The 26,230-nt window shown below is 37.9% G+C and overlaps 1 protein-coding gene across 8 annotated transcripts in view; it reads left to right on the forward strand.

Annotated features, from left to right (window-relative positions):
* The window catches only part of NRXN3 (neurexin 3), a 965,840-nt gene that overhangs the window by 923,745 nt on the left and 15,865 nt on the right, over positions 1–26,230 (forward strand). For 5 of the 8 annotated variants that reach the window (XM_009993910.1, XM_009993916.1, XM_009993918.1 and 2 more), the window contains one exon: positions 5,712–5,796. In XM_009993910.1, coding sequence (XP_009992212.1) covers positions 5,712–5,796 — 85 coding nt within the window. The remainder of the gene's footprint in view (positions 1–5,711; positions 5,797–26,230) is intronic. The other 3 variants (XM_009993912.1, XM_009993913.1, XM_009993915.1) reach the window with 1 other exon arrangement.

The following is a 26,230-nucleotide window of genomic DNA, read 5'->3' on the forward strand; positions in this document are numbered from 1 at the left end:
ACGGTGATGGATGAACAGAGTCCTCCCCAGACACCGGCCATGGACGGAAGAGAAGGGGAGAAGAAGAAGGAAGGAAGTTGTCTTCTGTGATCTCTGACCTTCCTCTCAGCTTACGTAGATATATGGAATGGAGTATCTTTGGCCAATTTTGCTGTCCGTCTAACTCAGCCTCCTACAGGGGGGGTCACAGATCTCCCCATAGTGTCTGAGCCGGCAGAGTGCAGGTGCGGCCTTGAAGCCTCAGTAGTTAGAAAAACATTCCACTGTCTTATCAGCCTAGCAGAACACACTGTTGCTAGTTACAAGAAAGCTTCCTGAAGAAAAAAAAATCAGTAAAGAGAAAAATTGGCTTCATCCTGGCTCAAACCAGGACATTGGCCAAGAAATGTCTTCGTTTCTGGAAGACAAAACAGCATCACTAACTTTTTGCCTTTCTTGAGGTGCATTTGCACTGTATACTCTTAAGCATAGAAGGCAATGCCTTGCCTGTATTCCATAATAAATTTGAGATCTTTAAAAAATACAGCAGTATAGAAGCAGTGGAGAGAATCAAGTGATTGGATTTAAGACAAGTTTTTTGAGTTTCAGGTCTGTACATTTTAGGTGTGAAAGGCAAACGCACTGATTAGTTTAATGCAACTGTATTTCTACACTGTTGGGAATTTATTTGTGTCTGGCATTTTGTGGTGGTCATATTTCAAGAAGTATTGTAGATTTTGGCTGCTTGGTGGCAAAGAGACACTTCTGCAACAAAGCAGTAAGTGTTGCTTTTCATATAATGGTGTTGAATTGGAAGTAATGTGTACAGTGTGCAGAAGAGTTTCAAGGAAAAGGCCAGTAGGAAAATTGAGTCCTACTTTACTGAGTGAAGCAATTGCCAAGTATGTACTTCTGGAGGAATTTGTCTGTGGTTTGGATTTATAGGTCCTTGTCTTTTCTCTCCCTCTAGAAGTAAGAACTCCATCATTCTTGGGAGCCTTATTTATAATTTCATAAAGTTGTTCTGTGACAGGACTTATTTTACCCAGCATGCTGAATCTTTCTCAAATAAGAGTGCACCCAAAGAGTGAGTTTACAGTTGGGAAAAGAAAGATTCAGCACCTGCCATTTTGTGTAGAACAAAAGAGCAAAGGTTGTGGGTCTAATTCATAAACTACAGCTTTGGGTGCTTGGAAGTACTGAACAGGAATGGAGTTGACTTGAGCAGGTCTTGTCACGCCATCCCAACTTTCTTTATGCTTTACATCCCACACCAGTAAGTACAGTGTAATGAACAAAGATGTAGAACCATCACAGTAGTGAGACTGAAGAGGCCTTTAGAGTGAATAATTAGGAGGAGGTGATTACAGAACTAATAATTCATGGAAAGGAATGGGGAGCCAATTCAGTGAAATTGAAGGAATGTGAAGGTAAATATGCCCATAAATCCTCCAGAGTGGACTCAGATTTTAGCACTTTCTCCTACCCTGGTTTTATTCCAAGGCAATTTCATTAAACACTATAGAGAAGGAGAGGAAAAAATAATAATATAAATGCCATAAAAAATCTTTCAGAGGAAGGAATAAAACAGGTTCCTGCCAAGGAGAGATTTTATTGAAAGTTATTATAATACCTATCTTTAGTTTTATGACCTTTAATACAGAGGCAAGTAATTTCAAAGCTGGGATGCTTTAAAAATGAAATACATATTTTTAAAATAGTATAGTATGAATTATTATTTTTAATATAGATTTTAGCTAATATATGTGATAGAAAAATATTTTCTCTCTTATATTCTTTCCAATGAAAACACAAATATCTTTTCCATCATAGCATATGGAGACTTTTCATAACTATCATGTTGCCTGTATGTAAGAATGTTTAGCGTATACTATCTCTAGCTCACTGGGCAGACACTAAAGAATTCATCTGTTTACCTCCCCTGAGGCTAACAGGTGAATATAATCAGCCCTATTTAAAAAATGGGAAAAGGGAACCAGAAATGGAATAGCTGGTTTTGCTTACTGTCTCACAGTGAGCTGTTTCTGATGTAAGAAATAATGTCTTGTGGAAGCAGCAAGTTTAGTAATCACCCAGTGAAAAATATGAGCTCCAGAAGGATTTTGAAAGGTACAGATTCTAGTTACAAGAAGTTATGATCTTCTGGGGGTTTCCTCAACTGAGTTTCTGTGGTCAGGAATTTGCTGCTGTCTCTCACTGAAATAGCTTTATTCCTCTGGGCTGATTCAGTTGTTGGTATGTGAGTGGAGGGTGCATGGAAAACCAATAAGTGATGGACCTAGAAAATCAGTTAGTGATAAACTGTGATGGAAAGTACTGAGATTAAAAATACAAGATAGGAAATGGCAAGACAGATTAGTGTACTTATCTGTTCTGTGGTTTCTAGAGATCTCATTAATGACCTTGATTTAAGTTTAACACCACTTCTGGAGGTTTTCTCTTTTTCTAACCCTCATTTTTATACATACAAAGTCAGCAGCGTCAGACAAGCAGCAATTACAGAGCGAGAAAACCTGCAATATTAGGGGAAATAGCATGCAGTGGATATGGGGAGAAAAGGACAGACATTAGTTGATAGAATCAAGTATGGAACTAGTTATGAAGAAGTGCGGATATGGGTTGGAGTTGTTAGGGCTGGTCAGTATTGCACATCTCACATTTGCATTTTGCCTGAGTCTGGTGGTCTGTGCCCTTCTGCATTCAGAGCCATCACAAGCTGCTGAGAATTTTGTAGAAGGAAATCTAGAACACATATCTGAGTGCAGCACAAATACAGTGTGTGCTGTCCTTTAGCTGCTTGTTAGATAGGAAATTGATCAAGAAGACAAACAAGGGCCAGGCTTCATGACTTTCCAGCTCCCACTCAGAAATCATCTTGGCCTTAAAATTTTTCATCCCCCAATGTCCAGAACCTGTCACACATGAGAGTGTCTGGGAGGCTGCAAAGGCTCATCTCACTCAGAGCTCTGCTGCTGGCCCTGACCATGCAAGGTGAGAGTCCTAACACAACAATGCAAATAGTGGTAATTCCTTGGTCTTCAGTGTCTGGGGCACAGGGACTTCCCAAGCTAGACATCAGGTATTTAATAGCTCTGAATGGAGGGGTTTTTTTACCTTTACTTTGGCCAATCACTTCCAAAGTGCATCTAAACCTTCATTAATGTTGCATGAAGCCCTTAGATATGAGCAAGTAAGTGGGTAAGTGGATAGGTATAGCAGTTGGTGACAACCACACATCTTTCTAATTACTTCCTACTTATAGCAAATCATCACTATTTTTCTGTGAGTCCCTACTTTTGAATTGTTAGATCTTTGAAGTTCTAACAAGAGCAATATCCATATGCTCTAAAAATTCATCTCAGAAATCAAAACCAATTGCAAGGGTCTTCACACTGCCTGAGCAAGGTCTCCTAGTAGTGATGGATAATTTATTCTTTATTCATAGTGCCATTCTTATCACTTCTACAAGTGCTTTAGACAACTGTAATATAAATCTCTCGTTTCACTAGTGACATTTCACCTGCTTTAAAAGAAATTCTTGCAGTGTAGTTTTGTTACTGTGCTAAATTACATTTACACTGGTGCAACTAAAAACTATTCTTTCCACCCAGGAACAGCTGCATTTCTCTGTTGGAGGATGTGAATTGCAGAAAGTAAATTTATATTTTGTGCATTCCTCCTGTCTTGACCTCTTGCTGAACTGACAAAGTTTTCAAAGACGTTTTGTTTTAAGAGACAAGTCACTAGGATCTCAACAGTGTTCTGTTTTCTATGGCTGAAAGAAGATGCTAAATAAATGACCCTAGCATGTAAGGTGGAAAATTGCTTTGTACACATTACCTTCAATTCCTTTTAATCTCCCCACTGAAGTAACATTATAAAAGTATTTTAAGAAAATATTTAAGCATGAGACTACTGCAGGATTGCATCCTACATAACATCGCCAAGTGGCAATGCTGGGGTACAACTGAGTAACACATATGATAGGGATTCCCTAACTTCAGGGCTGGTTTTTTACAGCTACTCTATTTTTAGTATTTTTATTTACAGCTGACCGATTGTATTTTTCATTCTTGGCTCGCTCTAAGCCACTGAAATTAAGAGTGAAGGAATGTCAGATTCAATCTGATCTTTCTGTCTGACTGCTCAGTTCTGTTTTTTTCCTCAGCTCAAATACAGAGTGGTGGAGAGCAAAGGACCTTCAGGCAGGGGACAAAAGGACCTGCTAGAACTAGACCACAGGAGGCTAAAGAAAAGGCTGAGACCTTAGAGCATGGATGTACTAGAAAAAAAAGATAACATGCAGCATGTTGGAGACAGCTGCAGCAGACATAGAAATATAAAGGAGAGCTTGTTTAAAGCTAGTGAGTCTTTTTCAGGAATAAGAATTTGGAAAGCTTGTTACAATGTGAGATTCCAAGGAATACTCACCTGCAGTACTAAAGTACAGTGTACTGAAGTAAAGCTGCTCTGCTCACAAGGAGCTGACATTTCAGCAGTGCTTCCTTCCTGGTGAGGAAAATTTCAGTTGGTTTGTTTCAGCAGTCATGTCCCTGATCCTACTGCTCAGCAGAAGAGGCAGCTCTCTACAACAAAATTTGTTAAGGGAGACAATTCATGATGCTGCTGAGCTAGGGTAATTTTGTACTGTGTGCATGAACGTTACAACCTGTGTCCAGAGGCTGCCACAGGCTCTCCCTAATGGTCTGCATTACTAATTCAACTAATTGCAGCAATTACAGGCAGGAGATGCTGCTGGGAAGAGATGCCAGTACACTTCTCTCTAACATGCTGCAGTACACGTTGCTCATTAATTAGACAAGCAGGGGAAAAAAAAAAAAAAAAAGAAAGAAAATATCACCAGCTGGAAATGCAAAGGAATGTGCTGAAACCTGTAAGAGCTATGAACAGTCAGTTTGGTTTAAGCCTTTCAGAATCAGACTTTCTAGTCTGTCAGCCCAGTTGCAGCCACATCTCTGTTCACTTGGCAAGCAAGCAGGTGAGGTGACTATTTGGCATACCTGACACATGTAGCAGTTCTTCATCATGCAACAAATGGTTTGCACAGATATTTACTATCTGGGTAAACACAAAGGAGTCCCAGCCCAAGAGGTGCATTAGCAGAGCAGGAATTACTTCTGCCTCAGGGTGACATGCCTAACACCACAGCAGAGAGTACTGCTAGCTGCCTGGATGATGCACAGCCTGAGTCTATCTGGTACATTTTTCTTTGCAGAATGAACGTTCAGCCTGAACATGCTTCATTTGGTGAGTCTCTTAGTAGGTGGCTGCTGGCTGGCCCTAGGTAGTATTGGTATTTATCGAGTAGCCCAGCATGTTCTGACCAGACACGTCTGCTCTGGCTGTAGGAGGACACTTGCTAGCCCAGGAGGTGTCGTAACCCACTGTACTTGCTGTGTTCCACCTGCTCCCCTAAACAGCCCAACAGGCACCTCACACCTGGGCATGCCTGAATTATTCAACAGCACAAGTTAATCACTACTCCTCTGACAGAGACTCCAGCTCCATTTGGGGAGCTTTTACACAGGCGTATCTGGAATGCTCAGTTCAAGTTAAATATTTTAAAACTTACAATTCTGAAGCAACTTTTCTTCTAGAATACTTGGCTGCCTCTGTAACATCCTCTTGACTTGCAAGCATCTTATTTTTGTTCCCTCCGTTCTTTTTCCTTTGTTTCTTTCACACACCAGACAACAGATGACATCGTTTCATCAGCTGAATGTTCCAGTGATGATGAAGATTTCATTGACTGTGAGCCCAGTACAGGTAAGTCAGGTCAGTCATTTTTTGCTTGCTTTCTGATTTCATTTGCAAAAAACAATGCATACATATATTTATATGTGTGTGAATGTATACATATATAATTATATATGTATATATGTGTGTGTATATGTGTATATATATACATTTTTATATATATACACTGTCTATAAAATAAAAATTATACAGCCAAGCATCAGATCCCATGGACTTGGCAGCTGCAAAATGCATATATGTAGTCACTATTTGGTTAACTTAAAGTTGTTTGCATGGAAAGTCAAACTTCCTGGAAGTGATCCCAGCTAATACATGGTTCACGTATTTCTAGCAATTACTTCACTGACACAGTGTGAAAGCAAAAATGTCAATGTGGCACGTGGCAAATAATGAAGATTTATGAAGTGGGGAGGATGGATGTTCAAAAAACAGAAGTGAAACAAAAGTGAAGCAATAATGAGTTAATAGCATTGCTTAATCTTTCTTAACTGCTCTGAAGATGGACTGTAAAAGGATAGATTTGTCCATGGGATTTTGAATACAGTTAACATGGTAATGTATTTATACTAATTTTGTTTCCTGTGAGCCCAAATAAATTGGGGAGCACCGAAACACAGTTCTAACATAACAAAATTAGTAGTAACTCTTGCCCTGTTATCTGCAGTGATGCTTCAAAATGTATCCATTAAAGAGTCAGAAGGACTGGCCATGTGGAACTGACTCAACTTCTCCCTTTCAGATACATTTTGATAAATTGATGGCTTTTCTTTCTGGTGAGATATATGATGTGTTATTCAGCAGGCAACTGCAGTCTATTTTATTTCTTACAGGCTTTTTCAAGTCTTCTTTTTTGAGGCGTGCCATGAGTTAAGCATTTCTATAATAGAGAACAGACATCATCGAATTTCTGTGTACATATAAAAGAAAATGAAGGAGTTTGGTTAGAATTTTTTTTCCTTATAAGGGAAACATTAATAGTTTAGGGTTGGTTTTTTTTGTTTTGGTTTTGTTTTGTTTGGGATGATTGTTTTTTTCTTTAAAAAAAAATCCCATGACAGCATTATACATGTTCTGTTTCTAGTTTCCTGAAGCCATTTGATTAATACAATAGTAACATTTTAAATCACCCAAGGCTAGTGCTTTCATATTTATTTTCAATTTGTCATGCTGTACTTGCATTTTTTTGTAGAACTTGGTCTTGAGATTGGCATTGTCTTGTAGCTGGGAACTTCCACCTGTACTCTTGACTTCCCTGTGATGGCAGGGAAGGCAGTGAAGCAACAACTGATGCTAACAGATAGCTCAGGCTCAGCCTACTCCCATGTTCTTCCACAGAACTCTGATTTTGTCAACTCGTCACTTGGCAGAAAAGCAGTCCAAATAATATTAGATTGTGAAGCATAAATAGTGTGGGTATCATGAAAGTGAGACATGAGATTAATAGGACCATGCTAAAAGGACTAATGTACCACAACTGATATATAAGTGAATGAATAGGAAACATTTCTTTAAAGCTTCACTAATGTTTCAATACTTCATTTATTTATTTTTATGCTAATTGCAAGTATTAAAGGAGGAAAAAAATCTCTATCAGACTCCTCTTCTAGTACATTCTTGTAATTTATTTTTCAGAAATCACAATAACTTCAATGGCTAGAAACTGTAATAGTAATGTTTTCAGCTTGTGCTGCCAATGAAAAAATCAAAGTTTGATGAAAAATTTGGTAAAGCATGATGTTTATATGAAATTTCAGAGTGCTTTACAGCAACAGTTTCAGACTAAAAATAACTCTCTCCTGACACAGTCAGAAATGTAATGCTAAAAACAGGTACAAACTGGATTTGTAAACATTACTTGCCTTTGCAAATCCTGCTAAGCACTTCAGTTGGCACCTATAAGTGCCTACAGACATTTGAATGTCTGCTGTGTAAAATAACAGGGTTAGCTGAAAATCTGCTGAAGGTACTCTCCTAACCTTTGAGACATTCTGGAATATTTTACCCAGTATCTTTTATCACACCCTAGTCCTCCTTCATAGGATGGGGCCCTCATGAGCCACTGAAATCTTAATCTTTTCTTGGGAATTACTGTGGCATTGAGAATAGAAGTTAGCTTGATGTGTAAAAAAGTCTCCCGGATGGTCCTTGCTGATGAAATTTACACTTCCAGGTTTTGAGTTTTATGCAGGTTCTTCTAGCCTCCAAAATCATGAGCTTAGTTTATTCTATCATAATAAAAAGGAAAAGTAACAGGTTTGTGGTGCTCCTCATTTTGCTTTCTTTGTCTATCCTACTGTCTCCATTCCCAGTGTATCCAGGGAAGATAGAACGGTGTCTGCAATACAGCCGGTATCAAAGCACTCACACAGCCCATTCTGCTCTGGAGCACTAAAGCAATCTCAGCTGGCATATAAAAAACCACTGGTGTTGGCTTGGCTGAGCAGATATGTTTGCCTTTACACTTCACCAGCCATGTCAAGAGTCTGGCCATATGCCAAAATCTGGTACTTAAGTGTATACATCATGGAAAGAAAAATTCCAGATTATCTTACTTGTATTTTCTAGTGTGTGCATTTGGATTTTATTTTAAATTTCATTATTATTTTTTTACTTGGGCCCATTTGAAGTTGCTTCATCCTGTTTTGTTGACAGATCAGTGTATTTTACACTGCCTTCTGATTTGCCTGATCCTTTTTGCAGCAAATTGAAAATTAAATGCCCTAACCCAGCACAGTCTCCTTTTTGTTGCTCTGATGATGTGTAGCTTTTAAAGCTCTTGAGTTTCTGCCAAACACCAGGACTTGGCTTCCATCACCCTCAGTACCATGGTCCAGTACTACAAAGGTTACTGAACTCACTGCTGCAGCTGTGAGATATGATATACATCACTAGGAACCTGCTGTGCAATAACCACAACAAGGGCAGCAGAGAATGTTGCTCAGCAAATCAAAAGCTTTCAGATTTCATATAGGCCAGAATCAAATCCCAAGATCTAAATATATTACTTTGGTTTTGTTCCTGGATTGGAGAGAGTAGTCTACAGAGTCCTTTTGAAAACTTTGGTTTTGTTATACTCAAAGATAGTTTAAAGGATAGAAAATCATATCCTCTTTGAGAGTAAGCATCATAACTACTTGCAAGGTTTTATTACCACTTAACTCTGTCTGTTGAATTCAAGACTTCAATCTCAGTAAGCACATGAGCAGCATCTGGATACTTGCATCTCTTTAAAAGATGACAGTGTAAAGGCAATTTTCTTACTTTGCTCCTCTCAGGATTTTCCTGGCTAGGTTGAGACACTCACTGTAGCATGCTGGCAACCACTCCGTGCCCCTTTTCCAGAAGTGATTTCTCTTGTGATTTCTGTAGATCCTCTTGTTTAAGAGCCAGGAGCTGTCACAGGACCTGTCCTGATTAAGGTAGCCTGCAGGCACCCCCACAGACCCATATGTGTGCCTAAGGAATTACTCTAACAAGTGGTGGTAATTACAGCTGTGAAACCAAAACCCATCTGTATTTTGTATAATGAAAAAGAACCCATTTCAGGTTCAGGAATAAAAAATACTTGCTATTAATCTTATTGCAGACAAATCTAGATACCCTTACTACCTCTCCCGATCTCCCAGAATGGCTCACTGTAAATGATACAGGAGGCATAAAACTGTTCGTCTGGTCTGAAGAAGCATTTATTTACAGTTAAGAGCAGTCTCTCTCTTATCACTTGTCACTTGTCCCAGGACATTTTCAAAAACCTTCTCTTTTCTGTGCCAAAACCATGTTTTTCTCTGGTATGAATACAGAACTCTCTTCTGGCCAGTTCCAGGGAGATCTGATGTTCAAATATTCAGATTCCTTAACCCTGAAGCCAGAGTCCTGAGGCTGTGCTTTAGAGCACAGCTCTGTGGTGGTGTTCTGGTCACTCAGCCTCTCTCAGCAAATGAAACATTTGTAAGGGAAATATCTTTACTCCTAAGTAGGAGGCACCGTGAAGGAAGAAAGCATTTATCTCTTTCCAGTTGAATGAGGAACACCCCTACAATCTGATTTCATTGAGACTTCAAAGCCTTGAGGATTATAGTTATACTTTCCTGACAACAGCTGCTGCTGTCTTGTCATACCATTTCCCTTGTCCCCATTCAGCACATCCACCAGTGCAGTGCTCTGGCACCAGACAGGCTGGATGCTGGTGGCTAGGAAGCTGATGGGGATCATAGACCAAGCTGCTCATTGCACTAGTCAAAACAGTAGGACCCAAACACTCACTGGTTAGCCTGAAGCCCATAATGCTACCTCTTGAAAAGGCCTGTAGGCCTTAATTTTAGCTCCTTGGCTTGAGCTCGGTTACCCCCAGTCTTTCCCTCTGTCAAGCAGGAGTTCATTTGATGGAATTTCCTAGCTACAGTCTTACAGCCAAAATAAAACCAATTTAACAAGTTTTACTAATCAATCATGCAGATGACTTACAGGAATTTTTGTTTTCTTTTTTTTAATATTAAGAATTTATACTCAGTTTGGTTTTCAGCATATTGGTCTTTTTACTGTGTAAGCATCAAAGGGACCACCCATGAGGATATTTTATCTATATATGCACTACACATACAGTGTGCATATATGTCTATATGTGTATATGCTTAATAAATGACCAATATTAGCAGTAGCCCCTGTCATCCAGTCACATGTTTACACAGAAATTCATGCCTTCATCTAACCCTGGCATCCACTGGTGTGGACAGATGCATGACATTGTTATTTCTTGGTGAACAAAGCATGTTGGGTTTTTTTTGTTGTTAGATTTTTTTCTTTATTCCTTTTATTTATTTGTTTTCTTTTAATTGATAGTTTCATCTACCAATTAGCCTTGGGGTAGGGTGGGGCAGGGAGAATATAAAAATTATACAGGTATATCCATCAATATATACACACATAGTTAGTGTATATATAGATAGATATATACTTTGTATATATTTGAAGAACATTTTCTGTCGTTTCACCTCATCTTGTGCCGCATGAATTTTTGGTGATTGATATTTTAGTTTCTTTTATATTTCTTTCCCTTTTTTTTGACTCATAATGGTGCCATACCGCTATTTTTTTAATTTTTAAAATCATTGCTGTACTTTTCAATTTATATTTTTGGAGTTCTTCCAACAAAATAATGGTTTCATCATCTCAAGGAAGAGATATAGATCTGCAAACCAACAAAGGCAACAAAATCTTTTCTTGCCATCCCGAAGAAATCCACATTTTCAGATATCCCAAGAAAGTTGTGTGAAAAAGAATGATTATTATTAGCCCTTCTTTTTATTTTATTTTCTCCCTACCCTTTTTAAACTTCTTCAAAGTCTCTATCTTGTCTTTTCCCTTTTCCTTTTTTTTTTTTTTTAATTGAGCCCAGAACAAAAACACTCAGAAGGAAAAAAAGACTCCCCTGTACCCTTACATTCTCCCAGAAACAATGATCCAACAAAGTAAGGCCTAGAAACCACAGATGGCATAAAAAGAATTTTATTGCAATGCAGAGTATCTGTCGTATCTTTTATTTCTGGGTCAGTGCAGATCATTTTTGTGGCATGCTGTAGTTTAGCTGGTTTAACTAACCATGGTCTTCATTAACCGGAGCATGGGCTGTGATGACGCCATCTTGTGTTTCATCAGAGCTACGCATTCAGGCTAACTGAGCAACTCCGTAGTGTATGATTTGGGGGGATATTGTTTCCGTTTTAATTTTTAGTTGTATTATAATTTCTTTTTGGAAGGGTTCTGCCAGTACCACTGGCTGCTTCTGGCGGCCTCAGCGTTATATATCTACTTTCTTTTATGGGTTTTTTTGCTCAATTTTTATTTCTCGGTAGCAAACTTGTCTTGTCTGTGTCCATCTGTCTTGTCAGTGTGTCTTGGAGTCCATTGGTCCAGTGTTGTTATGTGATTCTGTTCTCTGTTCGTAAGCTGTTGTTCAGCTCCCTGCTGCTCTGTTGTCCCCCCTCCCCTTTCCTTCCTTCCCTCCCTACCTGACTAAGGGGGGGTCCACAAAGGGGCACCAAGCTTTGAATGAGATTCTGAGCGTCACCTCAAGGCTTCGGGCTGGAAGTCACAAGGTGTCTCTGCAGCTTCTTAAGAAAAAGCTGACAGCTGGAAAGTTTTCAAACTGTGTTTTCATTTCATTCATAGAAATGGTTTACTGGCATAATGCTACAGTGACTTCTTATACAGCATTTTTAGGGGATTTGTATGTGCGTGCTGACATCTTAAAATAAGAATTCCTGTTATCTCTGCTGTAGGTGACAGGAAACACTATGCACGGTGCAGGTTGTATGTTAAATGGAAAGTACACAGGCTCCTTTATAAAAGGCAGTCTTGGGACAGGAATACCACTGTGCACATGCAACTGAGATTGTATCTATGTGGACATATTTCTAAAATCCACAGTTCATCGTTCATTCATAGTTAGGAGACAAAAATGTGGGATATATTTAAAATTTTAAGAATGGTGCCTCTTCACTCTATGGGTCAGTCTTCTGTTGGTCCCTCTGTGATCATAATATCATAGTATTGTTCTGGTTGGAAAAGACCTTCAAGATCATCAAGTCCAACCACTACCCTAACTCTGCCACATCTACCACTAAACCCTATCCCCTGGGACCACATCTGCCTTTTTAGTTGTTTCCAAGGATGGTGGCTCAACCACCTCTTCAGACAGCCTGGATCACTAAGTCCAACTCCTGCCCCAGAACAGGACAACCCCAAAGTTCACACTATGTCACTGAGGGCCTTGTCCAAGTGTTTCTTGAATATTGTCAGGCTTGGTGCCATTACTGCTTCCCTGGGGAGGCTACTCCAGTGCTCCACCACCCTCTGGGTGAAGAATATCTTCCTAATGTCCAACCTAAACCTCCCCCAGCACATCTTCCTACAATTCCCACGGGTCCTATCATTGGTCACCAGAGAGAAAAGGTCAGCCCCTACTCCTCCACCTTCCCTAATGAGGAAGCAGGGTGAGGTCTCCCCTCAGTCTCCTCTTCAGTTAAACCAATGTTCACTCTCTACTGATACTGATAAAAAACTATCTTGCTGATGTTTACTTGTATATCTTGAGAACAATTCTGGAAATGCATCTGTAGTCCAGCCAGTTTCTTTGCAGGTAATGTTCAGAACATCACAGAAGGAATGCTTACACATACCTTTAGCCTAGCTAAAAGCCCAGATGTTTTGCAGGAACTAGTTTGTTCTGCAGGGAAGATTAGATGATGAAATCTGTAAACTTTTCTGACAAGAGCACATATAAGGCTTACTTGCTTGAGCAGAGTGTTACCAGAAGAGGTCATGGGATATCTTCATATCTCCAACATGGAATTATTTAATTTAATTTTTTTTTTAAGTTATGCAAGATACAGTTCCTACGCTTGCAGAGGGATAAAAAGGAGATAGCTTTTCTTATACCATTAAGAACCAATGATCTTATGCTTTGTTCAGTTTTCTTAATTCATGTGTGATCTGAGAAAGATTACTGAGTGCTGTCAGTTATAGCAAAACTAACTTCACATTTAAACCATTCTCAGTTTAGAATTTAGATCTTAGTGTGTTTTTCACAACTACTAATTCCTATCAGATCTAAAGCTTTTTCTTGAGAATTGCTTAAATAAAGCAACTGTTTATAAATTTATAGCACAATCAACAAGCTAAGGGTTTTGTGTAATACTGCCCTCTGCCAGACAGACCAGAACAGTCCTGTTAGGAGGTGAACAGAAAAAAAAAAAAAAAAAAAAAAAAAAAAAAGCTCATGTGGCAGATGTATTGGAGCAGAACAATCAGAGTTTTAGCCCCCTGCATCGTGAAGTTCAGGGTAGCCTTTGAATTGGAGGGCTGTGATGAGTAAATCAAGTGTCCAGTTGTCAGGACAGTAAACTCCAGGCTGTGGCAGAGCTCCTGTGTCTTATGTAGCCTCTGTGATGCCTGTGACTAGCCCTCTGCTGCAGGGAGTGAGAGGCACAGAAGATGCACAGAAGATGCTGTGGAAAGTCCTATTTTGCTCTGTTTTACTCCACTGAGCATATATATGGATTTCTGGCATTTGAAATATTTTGTAGGTGTGTTTTCTGTTTCAGGGCAGGCTGCTTGCTTCAGCTCTCATGACATTTTGTCACTAAGGGTGAGAGCTGTAGGTTGAGTTGTTAAAGCCAAGGATAAAATAACCTGAACTCCAGTGTGCTGCTTCACTCTCTGTTGTTGATTCTTCTGCAACTGTGCGTCTATGTTGCTCATTTGCCTACCTGTAAGACTTGGTAAATTACATACTTGTTAGCTAAATGAAGTGGAGAGGGAGGGAAACAATGAGTTTAATTAATATTTTAATAGACTTTGATAGTCAGGTGCAAACTGTTGTGCAGTCCACAAAAACAGTGCTGTACTGCCAACTATAAAAAATGTACAAACTGTGTCACTGTTAATATTAGTACTAAGTGCCATCTTCACTCACAGTGGCAACATTATTGTGTATTTTTATGAAGTAAATGCAACTGCTAAGCTGTTAATGCAGGGAGAAGCAAGGGAGGGGTAGAAAAGCCAAATATTTTAATGTCAGGAAACATTGGCATGGCCCTATTTTCCTAAAATATGGTTTTTTTCCTCTAGAGTTAACACCCACAATGGAATGAAGTCAGGCTACATAGATTAATTACATGAGTGGATTACATTATACAGATCTTTTATATCAGCACTTCCATAATTTGAACTTGCATCCTGATCAGAATTTTGCTTCCAAAACTTCAGATTCTCCAGCCTGATTTAGATGGTGTAAATTTCCCTGGTTTTGCATTTAAGATCAGGAGGAGATCAGGACCAGACCCACAGTCTGGCTACCTTGCACTTGCTCCCTTACAATCTTTTTTTAAAGTGTGTTCACTAAAGTTGAAGCCATGTGCACTGTCACATTCTGGCAATCCCTCTAGTGCTGTGCCTATGTTATCAAGCTGACACATGTCGAAAATACTAAGATATGATATTTTCAACCTGCTGGGACTTGCTTTTTGTCCCTGTTAGCTTTGATTTTCAGCTTCATAAAATATATGCAGGAGAAAGAAAAAATAGCCAGTGACACATTGAGTGGAAGAGAAGAGCTAGCACATGACTCAGGAACAGATTTTTCATCAAAGGCAAAAGTATGTATATTAGACCCTTAAATGTCTATAGCACTGATTAGTTAGCTTTAAACATGAAGAAACCATCTGATTTCAGGAAGAAATATAACATCTGCTAGAGAGAAAACATGTCAAGCATTTACAGAGACTAGGGATAGGGATGCACTTTTGCTCCTAAAGAGTTTTATTATATATTTATTTTGGCTATCATGCCTTGGCCTGAAGATGTCCTATGTATTAGAAATCTAAAGATACTGATGTTCATATGAACTACAATGCCTGGAATCGTACCTTGGTAGAGTGGGATCCTATTTCCATTTTCAACCCAAGCCCATCATAAGATACCAAAGCTTATGATCATGTCAAGGGGGTTATTACCTTGCCCTCATTCTGCCTTTCTATTTCAGTTCCAACTTATTAATTACAAGAGCTATAAAATAGTGCTTTATCCTAACTGCTAGCAGATGGGAATCTTGGTTCTGAGTAATAAGAAGTGTTCAAACTTACCTTAAATGCTGCATGAGGAGCTGTGAAAAAGATCCTGCAAGTTTTGAAAGCAGGTATGGAATTAAAAGGAGTAATTAGGCTGACTTGATCTGAAATCTCAAATGACCACTGATTCAACAACATATTTTATTCTGCATTTTCATTGCACTTATGAATACACTATTAAAACTTTACAAAAGAGCCACACTCAAGGATTAATTTTTCTACTGCTGAGTCTCATAAAAACTGAAGTTGTTTCGTCCCATAGAATGGTGTTATAAGGATCATTGGCTCCTCTTTGCCATTCAAGAAGACCTACAACTCTTTTACAGAGAAACATACAAAATCTCAAAATTAGCTTCTATTAGAGCAACAAGAAAATTCCAACACTTTTATCTCTTCATTGGTTTAACTCAGTCACAGAACAATAAATGTCAGAGGCATTAAAAAAGGGAAAAAAAATTGTTCTGTCTTTGCAGAAGAGCAGAAGTGCAAATTATTTATATGTATTTTTTTAGTGAATGTCAGGAATTCTTTTTTTTTTTCCCTGTATGAGTATGACTAATTTTAGATGCTCATTTTAGCAGCTACAAATTTTCACTACTGAAATCTTGATGTCTTAATTAATTTTATATTTGACAGACAAAAAAAGCAAGAATAGCCCTGTAATTAGTTCAGGGTATTTTATAGGGTATCAAAATATAGTTTTAATTTTTTTCTTCTCACTCTTCTCCATGAAGCAACAAGTGTACTGTAGAGTGCCTGGAGATCTGTATTTCCTCTAGAATCTGTTTTAGTGTTGGAACACTAAAACACTAGTGTTTGGTCATTAATATATTGCTAAGCATGTGCACATACATGCTCTCTCTGTGTAGATGTATGGATGTTTATACACCTGTTAATGCTGTTTATATGCTGGCTAAAAGTATAATTGAAGGGAAGTGAAATAGAGGAGTAGAATAAACTTGTTGAGGAGCTTTACAAGCAAATCTGGAACAGGTGAATCTTGCCTTATCCTCTTTCTCATACTACTTACTATTAAATTCTTTTAATTCAAGTCTTCAGCTTTTGTACAACTCTGAAAGCAGCTACGACATCCCAGCATTTGGAGGAAGGTGTTTTATGAGTGCAGGCCAGAATGACTCTTAGGTCTGAGATCCAGTCACAGTCTGAAAGAGAGGACCTCCAGCACACATTTGAACTCATAGCATGGAGGTGCCTTTGGGAAGGTCCTGAATTACTTATCACTGTCATGGAATTAGGGACTCTCGGAGAGCTGTGAGGAAGATTACTGAGGGTTTGACAGCAGAAGAGAAAGTCAACGGACTTGGCAGTGTAGCAGGAGTATATATGTGTCTGAAGAAATAAAAGTACTTTTTTGTACAGTAGATTGGACATAAAATCAGCTCTACCCTTATTCCAGTGGTCAATGGGCAAGACCCTGCAACGTGCCCATTTAATTGCTGATCCTGAGTTAAACCATGACACCCAGACAGTAGTAGAGTGAGCACCGAGCATAAAATTATGACCGAATGTTTAGCTTTTCTGTTAACAGAAAGATTTCAGGTTTGCTTGAAAACAAATGCTTCACATTTGTTACTTCACATGCTTAAACATGCCATATAAGCCCAAAGAGAATACAGAGACTAGAAAGATAGTTGAAAGTATTTGCACCCTTGTCCTTTTTTGATCAAAAAGTAAATATTTGGTGTTCACAAAGTACTGTGCAGAGTCTACCTAGTTTCCTCAGGACTGTCTGTGTCAAATTCAAGGCAAGAAAATGTTTTATGACTCCTAAAATACAAATTTCAACTTTTGTCTTAAACTGCTTTTTCATTTTGAAATTGATATTTAAAAAAAAAAATAAAATATATATTTTAAAAGTTCACATTCTAACATAGTATCTTGTTACAAAACAAACTAAACAAGTTTTGTAGTCATAAATATTGTGTGAGGATTTCGCTACACTTTTTTCTTTTTTCATTTCGTAAAACAGTACTAGCAACTGTCACCTTTAACTTGGAAGTTTTTTACTACTCCTTTTCAGTTTTTCAATTTCCTTTCTGCCCCATTAGGTTCTCCAGAACATTATACCATACTTTTCCCCATAGGAAACATCTGTCACTAGCTCTGTACCAGTTGTGCTAGAAGAATAAAACCTTTGATTACTTTTACCGAAGAAATTGGGCCAGTATATTTCAGCATCTTTGTTTGTTCCATTTGTAGCTTCTATTTTTAATAGCAATGGTAATGGTCCATCCCTGAAGCTGTGTGATCTTTCTGACATGCTCTTTTCCATATCTATCACTCTTCCCTTGGAAAGGAAAAGCAAACAAAAATTGTTTTGGAGACAGAGAGGGAAAAAAAATCTCCTTCACTATGGCAATATTTTTAGAAACAGCTGGTGAAAGTAACTGCAAATGTTGTGCCTGGAGCACCTCTATTCTAATAACAGAATTGTTTAAAGATGAAAGCAGTCATTTGTATGTCTAGCTCACTCTGCTAGTAGTAATTCTTCCTCCATACAGGAAGAGCAGGGAAACCTGGTGCGGTAGTTTCTTCCCTATATTACCTCCTCTGAAAAGGTATTTACACATTTCTCTGCTGAAGAGTGAGTGTTCCAGTAGTGCTTTCTGCAGGAAACCCAAAGTGATGGTGCAGGAAGAATGAATCTCAGTCATCTATTCCTCATTTGTTATTGAGCTAGTGGATTTATTATTCTTATGATGATTTTGGGGGGTTTTTGTTTCCCAAGTGACCTTTCCTTCTAGACGACAAGCTACAAGTTTTCTGCTGGCCTGACTCCTAGGTGGAGCTGCCAATTGAGATAACTTGAGAAACTCTATAGAGCTGCCAGGCTTGGCACTCGTCATGTAAGAACACTGTATTCACACAGAAAACTTTAAAGTGCCCTGATGAGTTTGAACACTTTTCTTTTTCTGTACCAAATTTGCTTTGCTTTTATTAAAGCAAATTAATTGGGAATCTGAGCACCAAATGAGGTAATAATCACTTGTAAACTTTTAAAAACAGAGTTTTTATGAAGGCCTAGCTTATGATGATATTTGGAATGTCAATTTGTATTGATGCCTACTTCTTTTTCCTGAAAATCCATATAAAAGAATACTACTTTTAAAAAAAATTTTGGGATTTGATCTCTGCTGTCAGCTACATATTCAGCGTGCTTATTTAAAATCAATTTTAGCAGGTGGGTCCTGTAGATGGCTGCATGTGTGAATTTCCAGTATCTCCAACAACATTTTATAGCCATAATTTTTCCAGTGGCTGAGAGCAGTTTTGTGGGTAATAATGCAGCTGCATTATTGAACACTTGCTTCAAAGATCTGAATTTCAGATTTATACGCTGATAGGAGATAGTTAATCTTTTTGTGGACTGGGCCCTTAAGGACCATCTGAATGGCAGGACTTGAAATAAAACCTTGGAGTCTTAATTCTTCTTTCACTTTCAAACCTCAGTTAATCTTTCCTTCCCTTTTAAACAAAGGTTGCATTTTGATCCTACAGATTTCTTAAACCTTCTGTCAGATACAGATCCAGAAGGTAATTTTTCTCTGGATCCAGCCATGTTAGGGCAATGACAGCTTTTACTGCAGTGTGTCATATTACATTAATTTTCTCATTCAAGGGAGATTTCAGCAAATGTAAAACGAGACAAATGAGCTATTGACAGTGAATTAAAGATTTCAGACATCAGCTTAGAGCGATGACCATTGTTCCTTGTTGAACAGCAGTTCTTTATCAGTTTTCTCTTTTGTTTTGTCTTGTGCTGTTCCTTTCTGGTAATTAAATGCATAGAACTGTACACATCATTTCAGAGGTAGCAGTGACAAAGCCGTGTAGAGAGGCATTGTTATCTCTCTGCACCATTACAGTGAAGCCTCTGCTTATACACAGCCTGAGTTCTGAAAGTATTGGGAAAGCTTAATAAGCATAGGGAACTGGTGCAGAAAAAGAGATTCTCTGCAACAGAGGATTAAAGGATGACAAATACAGTTTCCTTTTACAAAATCCAAGAAATCTGAGCTCGCTCTCTCTGACTGGAGCACTGGAAAATGTGATGGAAATAGGAATTAAGGGAAATATGTATGTATGTATAGTTGTGTGTGTATAAACATATCTACGCATATGTAATATATATTACATATATTATATATATGTAAGTATGTACAGGAAAATATAAGGATTATTCAGTTACATAAAATGATGACAGATTTCAGATAGCTCTAGCAAATAACTTAGGTATGAAAACAGAGTGCTGGTAATATCCTCTACAGGTCCCCAGAAGATGGCCTGCTTGTTGCATTTAAGGTCTCTCTAATTCTACTGTAAGAAAAGATGCTCACACTCTACAACTCAGTGCTAATGTAATTTAGCAATAGGGCATAAAAGCATTATTAGTATTAGTGTAAAACTGTGCAGAGTAGCAAATCATGCTCTTGTGTTTCACGTGTAGGATAGGTTACCAGAATTGCATTTCAGATAAGAAATAGTGAATTAGGAAATACGTTGCATGCATGACAAAAAAAGTAGTATGTGCAAGGAATTCCAGGGAGAGTACATTTGATAAAAAGTTTAAAATACCAACAGCAGAACTTTTTCACTGCATTCCTTACTTGTTTATAACTCTCTTCCAAAAATTTTGTCCAGAGCATTTATGAATGGGATGTTGATTTTTCTTTTGGAAAAGGAAGCAGTCAGCACTTGGATCTCCATAGCACTTTGGAATTTGGATGGAAATTAAATACTTTCATGCTCAAAACATTGAAAAAACTGTGTGTAAATTCCTGTGTATATGCATGTGCATGCATAATTGCTAATTACATTACCCACATGGCTGGAAAAACTAGCAGCCTGACGGGGATGTTGAGTGCCTTCAGTTTTCACTGGGATTAATGAAAGTAGAAAGTATTTAGTGGTTTGTAGGATTAAGGCTGAGTCTGTATAGTTTTATGTGAAAAATAAAATTTAAAAAATTACTGTACAGAATTAGCTAGATCTTAAATCACAGTCTGTAAAAAAAAATAATCCATATGATTTATGGATATGGTTTAACATGGAGGGGAGGCTTTAGCCAAATAATTTAAAAGCTCAGCTGTAGAGTACAAAAGTTTGTATTTAGAAGTGGCATATCTTCTATATTTTTTGCTGTATTTCATTAGTTTATTCTATGGGTTTGAATACATGAGAAATACCTGTTGGTTGTCTGAAATCAGGTAGCTTCTGATTTATACTTACTTTTCAAGCCCAGTTGTCGCATCTGCACTCTGCACTTTAGTTTGCTCAAAGAGAGCAGAAATGAACCTTCCTTTTGCTTAGAAAATATGTGGTGTCTTTAAAGTAAGTCATTACAATTTCCATTTGTATTTCTGCACTTGACAGTGTTTTGCATCTTCTTGGTCTTATCTGACAGAATACCCAGCCCTATATGTCAAGTACCATATTGGACCAGAAATCTGCTGTTAGCACATTGTTTATCTCAGACTTTAAAATGTTTTGCAGATAGTAAGAAGAAGCTTTTCAGGCCTTTACTAAGAGGGATTAATACTTTTGTCTCCACTTTATAAATATTGTAATCAGAGAGGTGAGAAGGACTAACAAGCAACTATTCATAGAAACATGGAGAACATTTGAGATGCATGGAGAAAAGGATTTGTGGGCCACACAAGAGCTGCAGAGGTGAGAGGAGGAAAAAACACTGCTGAGGTTTAAAGAAGAATTTCAATAATAAAGGGGAGGAAATATTTCTAAATAAAATTATGCTTTCAGTATGAAAATCTGTATTTGTTAAAGAGAAACGAACAATTTAACCCAGAGCAATGAATGCTATAGAGGAGAAAACTAATAGTCTTTGCCCATTCTCCCTGATACATGTGTTTGCTTTTAGAGTCCAGTCCACTGGCTTTAACGGTTCTGTATCCTATTGGTCCAATAAGCAGCCAAGACAAACTCCTGAAAATGTGAGGCATTCACATACTCGAGAGTGAGGTACCTGAGATTATTAGAAGCTGAGGAGAGTGTTCTTTGCATGTACCTGTGTAACATGTAGTAGAAAACAAATGACATTTGATAATTTGGCTTCTGGCATATTTCCATTTTTATGGATAATGCCATGGAAGACTGTGAAAAGAAGCTACTTCACATTAAACACTTAAATTTACCATTAAAGTCTAGCAGGTATTGTTTAGGCACTGGGAATAACAGACAAATCTGTCTGGTTCTCCAGCATAATGTTGGTCCATGAGCCCGTCCATGTTTAATGTCCTTCTGCAAAAGGCAAACGAAGGACCCAGACAGACTCAGGAATTTATAATGAGACTTTTGAAGGTGAATTTTTTCTTCCAACTTCAAAAAAGTTCTGTTCATTAATACTCTAATAAGCCAGTAAATCTCAGGCCACTAAGGTTAGAATTTGAGCACCTTTTAATTCATTCACAAAGTTCAAAGCTTTAGGTTTTGCCAATTGCAGAATTACGCAAATAAAGTGTTTGTTATTTTAACATAATATTTCGAGTTCCATCACTGTTTTGATTGTCCTTAAGACCATAAATTAGAATAAGAATATAAATAGGAATAACTAATTCATCAGGAAAAAAAAACACGCAACCAAACAAAAGAAAAAAAGAAACCAACAAAAAAAAAACACAAAAAAACCCACCTGCATGAGAGAATTTTGTGGCTCATGCAGATAAAGGAAATTAGAGTCTATGAGAAAGTAATAGACTTTCCTATTAAAATCTAACCAAATAATGTCTTACTTCATAGCGGAGGAAAGCTTAATATGATAAGATTATTTTAGCTTCTTTTAATTAACTTTCCATCCTATTAGACTTGATCCTGTGAATTACTAAACCATAAAGCTCAGACATGATGGCTAATAGCTATGCAAAGTCATCTTTTTACTTGCTATGATAACAATAGCCCTAAAATATAAATGTAAATATATCAGGTAATACAGTTAGCAATCCTATGGAAAACATACTCAGTAGTATGGCTGTATATCTCTTCCACAGGAATCTGACCTGCCCTCATCTATAAATATTAACTGGTGTTTTTTTTAAAGAACACCACATGTTGGAGGTTAGTGATTCAACACCTCTAGCAAAGAAAACAGTTAAACATTTGTGATATATACATTATCTTATCCTAGTGTGACGATAAGGGAGAAAGGATGCCAAGACCACCTAGCTTACCTATGATGCAAGCAGAATTAATCAGTAGCAGAAGTCAGTCAACCAGAATTTTTCTTCATAAGTTCCTTAAAGTCTGAATGGACCTGATGAATTCTGGTGTTCACCTCCTCAGCTTTATTCCTGGATATGCTGTCTTTACCTGTTCTTCTGAAATTCACTTCACCTTCAAAAGACTCATTATAAACACTTGAGCATGTCTGGGTCCTTCTAATGTCCTTTTGCAAAACAGCGTTAAACATGGACAGGCTCATGGACCAACTTTATGCTGGAGAACTGGCAGATTTGCGTGTTACCCTTTGTGCCTAAACAGTATCATCATCATCATCAACATTATTAAAGTAGGTTAAGTTTTGGAATGAGATCTGTTCCTTTTCTAATCCAATCTGTTATGAAAACAGAGCAAATACCCTTCCCAGCCACTTTCTTGCTGTAATGCAACCTCTGATAAACAGCTTAAAGCTTTGCTTCTGAATCACAGTAGAGTTTATTCCAGTCATTCACTCTGTTGAAAAAGAGGATTCAAACTTGCCTGCAGCAGCCTTTCACCACTGTAATCCTGAACTTTCAAAAAGAAATCTGCAAAAAACATCCCCCTCTCTTTTTGCTTCTGCACTTTCCAGCTAGAATTAAACTTGCCCATAAAAACGAACAAGAAGTCCTGCCAAAAATCCATCCCAAAATGCCTGAATCACATCACTATCCCCTCTTGTCTATTCCAAATGATAGACAGAACTAGCTCACATGTTGAAAGCTCTTATACAAAGAGCTCCCCTGCAGAGCTTCAGAGCTAGATAGTTCATACATTAGTTGACTCTGTTGTATTTCTGATGCAGTTACAAGTGCTGCCTAGTAGGAGAATTGCCTTCAAAGCACAGATTAATAGTCATTGCCATTCTGTCTCTAAACACCTCTGCTTGAGGTCTCAAGAGGATTCTGGTGCATTTAAACATTAGTACAATGAAAAGGAAAGAGCATCTTACATCCTCTGAACTGATGAGAGAGAACAACACACAAGATACTGCTCAAAAGGGTGGCATTCTCTCTTTTCACTTTCAGAGGAAGAGTTGTGGCTGTATTTATTTATGTTTACTCAATATAAGGATTTCTACCTAGGACTTTCTACCTCTTCCCAGTAGCAATTTGGTAGAACCTATTTGCAGTCTACTTGCTTGTGGCCTCATCAGGAACAGTCTCTTATGTAATATTTTTCCTCTACAGGTAACCAAGTATTAAAGGAATCCTTAGCTCACCCAGCTTCAGCTCATTTTCCTGATGGGGAACTTGGTCTAGCTTTTTAGAATGACTGTGAGGCAACCCTTGTACGAATTCAGAGGAATGTTTTTACTCATTTTTGCTTGAGAAGAAGACTGAAAGGCTTTCTCTCAATTCAGGAGTCCCGAAGACTATTTGTAGTTTGAGGAAAATTACAGATCAAAAAGTTTTCTTCTATCAGCTCCTGTCTAATTTTAACTGCAGCAGCTGGTACTGAGGCATTTTTCTTTGTATTCTTCAGGGGCTTGTCCAGGCTAGTTAATTCCCCAGTAGCATTTTGCACTATGATTCAACTTCTCCTATGGGAACTACCTTTTTTGTTTGTTTGTTTATCTCAGTTTTGATATGAAAATAACATTATTCCAAGTTAATCCACAGCAGAAGGAACATACTTTGCCATTCAAAACATAAAGAAGAGTAACGTTATGAGCCGGACTATATTGCTGGATGAACTGTAATTTGGAAGATGTGCTTCTGAGTCCCCCGATTTATCATAGTTTTTCTACTTGAGTTTAAATAGGTCACTTCAATCCCTAACTCCTACACCCCAATTACCCTAGGAATGGATGTAAAATTGCTCAAATTCAATAAAAGAGAACATACAGATACTTATCGTACCCTTTTCATTAGTGCTGATTAATGAAAGAAATAAGTTTAGATGTGAAGACACAGGTAAATGGATCTTGTTTTAAGCCTACTGAAGTAAGCTTTTCCCAACCAGAACACTGTAAATCCTCCTCACTGTACATTTTACCAGGGACTGACATTCATAATGCTGAACGGGCATGCTGTTTCTTCTCAGTTGTTGCAATAATTGGCTTAATATAGCTTCCAAGGAAATTGTGTCTTGGTTTCAGTTAGACTTCATCATCATGTCTGTATAATCCAACTTGCCCTCATTCTTTAACACCTGTTTTCTTTTAAAGCTTGTCAAACTAATTTCCTTAGTCCAGTGTGTATGTACACTATTAAAGGTCCTTGTTAAAGGTCTCTGGTAGTACTGTTTCCTGTGTATCCTCAATAATAAGATGCAGCTGCTTCACCAAAGACTTATATAGTGAAATGCTTTAGATCTTGAATGTCTTCCAGAGATAAGTAATGCCTGGGATGATCCTAGATTATTCAGCCATCCAAGAAGTGGAACAACATTTTTCTTTGACTGGTTTCATACTGTTTTATTTGGAGCTGAAGATAAAAAATATATCAGCTATCTCTGGATACAAGCTGCAAATACAGGTTCTTCCCAGCACAGATTTATGTCTATAAAAAGAGCAGGAATACTAAAAGAAGAGCAGTTATTGAGGGCAGAACTGGCATCACTACTTTGCCGATCTTGTCAAGAGAAACAGTAAAGATACTATGCATTAAATCCTCTTCTAACAAATCAAGAGAGGAAGCTCTGTCTACTGAGTCACTTGCAGCTGAACTAGCTACAGACTTTGAGAATGTAATGTGCCTATGATAGCTGAGAGATTAATTAAATTACTTTGTAGGATCTTTCAGCAGAAATGGTAAATGTGGCCTAGCATCCAAGTGATTAAAAATACTGCACTGGAAATGGGTCCTGTCTGCTTCTCAGGTTCACTAGAATTGAATTCTTCTTAAATAATCCAATAGGAAAATATATGTATGAGTAATTACATATGAATGGAGGATATCATAGGAATAACTGTTATGCATCAGTTACGTTGGCTGCACAACTCCTACAAAGGGCTTGTGGAGTCTAGAGCAAGGTTAGGTACAAAACAATATTCATGAAGTATCCAGATCTTCATGTGATCATGATTTAGCTGCACCTAACAGAGTATTTGCATACCAAGCACGCAGGTACTATTTCCATCAAGTATCTCAGTATGGAATACCCTGCTTATGTAGAGACACCTTTCAGGTGTCTTTTAGTGTTTGTACCTTCAAGTCAGACCTGAGTATAAGCACTTCCTCAGTTCTGCACTTTTCTCATGTAATTATCCCCAGTAAGTTTTCTAAGACATAAATTTCATATACAGAGGTGCCTAGTGATCCCTCAGACAGCATATTTGAGAGTTGCATTGATGTGTTTCTTGTGTTGATTCTAAAAAAGTAATATTAAATTGTATGACTGTACAAGACTTTTTGGGATACAACTACCAAGAAAGACTTTGGTAGTCATGGAGTATTCAATAGCATTCAGACAAACTGGTGACATGTATTTTTTTACCTGGCTGCTTCATAGCTGTATACACTGAAGAACACAGTAGACACTGAAATACCCTTGCTGATCTGTGTTTGCAGATAAGCAAAAACTTCTGTACATTTTGGTATACCATAAATATGCAGGAAGCATTTGTTGCATAGGTTTAGACCAAAGAC

The sequence above is a fragment of the Chaetura pelagica genome, unplaced genomic scaffold (assembly GCF_000747805.2).
Source record: "Chaetura pelagica isolate M959 unplaced genomic scaffold, ChaPel_1.0 scaffold11, whole genome shotgun sequence".
Taxonomy (NCBI): domain Eukaryota; kingdom Metazoa; phylum Chordata; class Aves; order Apodiformes; family Apodidae; genus Chaetura; species Chaetura pelagica.